General features: G+C 35.5%; 1 protein-coding gene across 1 annotated transcript; it reads right to left on the bottom strand.

Annotated features, from left to right (window-relative positions):
- Window positions 1-3: 3 nt before the first annotated feature.
- Window positions 4-1,467, bottom strand: LOC109705253 (polyadenylate-binding protein 7-like; the record flags this gene model as incomplete). The annotated part of the gene is made up of 6 exons (XM_020225983.1): window positions 1,405-1,467; window positions 1,103-1,296; window positions 658-917; window positions 450-553; window positions 171-360; window positions 4-86 (listed from the first exon to the last, which is right to left on the bottom strand). Coding segments are annotated over exons 1-6 (894 nt in total), but the record flags the coding sequence as incomplete, so codon positions are not given.
- Between the last annotated feature and the right edge of the window lie 444 nt (window positions 1,468-1,911).

The raw sequence follows: 1,911 nt of genomic DNA, 5'->3' as shown, positions 1-1,911 counted from the left end.
AGCATAGTGAATCTGCAATTTAGTTTGCCTTTCATGTTTCCTCTCGGCCATTGCAATATATAAGGGCTTTCCGTAGAACATGTGACCTGCTCAAAACGAGACATGATAAAATTAGTAATTGCCACCTAGGCAGGAAGCAGAATGGAACGTGGAAAGAAAGTTTCACCAACCATGAAGAGTTTCTACAGCTTTTCTAGCTTCTTCTGGAGTGCTAAAACACACAAACCCAAACCCTTTACTTATCCCTTTATCATCACGCATGATTTTTGCAGAAGTGATGGTTCCACATTGACTAAAAAGTTTGCGAAGGTCATTGTCATCGACAGCATCATCAATGTACTTGACATAAACATTTGAAGCCTGCGAATATGCGCCTTTGAGAATATTGCAAATTTGAAATAGAAGGAAAATCTCATAAGAGCATCCAAGATATGCATAAAATGACTCACCGTTTTCATTACTATCTCATTCCTCTTCTCCTCATATAAGGACCTCAAAATTTCTTGCCGTTCTGCTTTCTTTTGTGCCCTAGCCACGTATAGGGTCTTGGATCCTACACAAAACAATTTGAACACATAAAGTGAAAATGAACGAGTATATGGCCGTTATGCAACCTTTCTGGCTGCTATTCCTTGTGAAAACAAATAGAAAGCTTACCAAGTTGAACTCCATTCATTTTCTCCACAGCTTTTTTGGCGCTATCAGCACTTTCAAAACTGACAAACCCAAATCCTTTTGAGGTTCCGTTATCATCCTTTGCAATCTTCACACTTAGTATTTTACCGAACTCAGAGAACTTCAACTTAATAAGTTCTTCCGTTATGTCCTGATCTAGGTTCTTCATGTATAAATTAGTATATCTAATCTCATGATCGGCCGGTAAGCGGTCACTCCTTTTGACAAAGTTAGCAACATATCTGCATGCATAACAATAGTAAAATAATAAGAATAGTAACAAAAGTTTCAACCAAAAAAGAAACAGTATAAGTCCAAACTAAAAGGAAGAGAAGCTATGCGAAGAAAAACAATCTTCAAACGGTAAGTTATATTTCGTCCACGAGACAAGAACTATATTCAAGAAAGCAACTAATTTTCAACTCACATTTGCTTGCCATCAACAGAGGAGTTATTAAGTTTCTCCATAGCAGAATTCGCTGACTCTTGGGAGTCAAATTGAACAAATCCATATCCTCTGCTCTTTCCGACCTCATCTCTAGCGACTTTACAAGACAAAATGGTCCCAAAATCTACAAACATCTCGTGAAGCCTAGCGTTGTCAATCGAGCTGCTAAGGTTCTGTACACAACATAAAAATAACTATCAATACATTTCCAAAATGACATTACACAACAAAGAAGAAAAACGAACAAAGTGAATTTAAGAAAAACCATAATTGAAATTGACCTTCAACAAATAAAATTCCCTATCCCCGCTTTCGCTAGCACATGGATCTCTTACGAACCACATTATTCGCGACGGCGCCTCATACAAGAAGAGTTTTTAACATTCTCGATACATCCTTGCTGGGTGAGTCACAAAAACAATCAAATGAAACGAGAAAAAGATATCATTAAGCGCAAAAGCAATCAACCTTCATTAAAAAAAATGTGGAAAGAAATAAAATAATATCAGGGAAAGAGGTCAATCAACAAAAGAATTAAGAGAGAATCTGTGAAAGCATGAGTTAATTTCCATCGCCAACCAATATCATCTCATGCAATTGCATTAATAATAAAAAATAATAATAATAAAGATCAAAGAGTCAATTAATCTAATCAACAGAGATAACACCAACACTGCCTTAACAGAATTTCTTTATAAAAATTTTTACACTGTTAAAAAGACACACATATAATTTAGAAAACGCGAAAAACATAGACAAAAGCTAACCAAAAAAATTGATCAAAATAA

Source organism: Ananas comosus, unplaced genomic scaffold (genome assembly GCF_001540865.1).
Source record: "Ananas comosus cultivar F153 unplaced genomic scaffold, ASM154086v1, whole genome shotgun sequence".
NCBI lineage: Eukaryota > Viridiplantae > Streptophyta > Magnoliopsida > Poales > Bromeliaceae > Ananas > Ananas comosus.
This window is presented reverse-complemented; position numbering and strand designations above follow the sequence as displayed.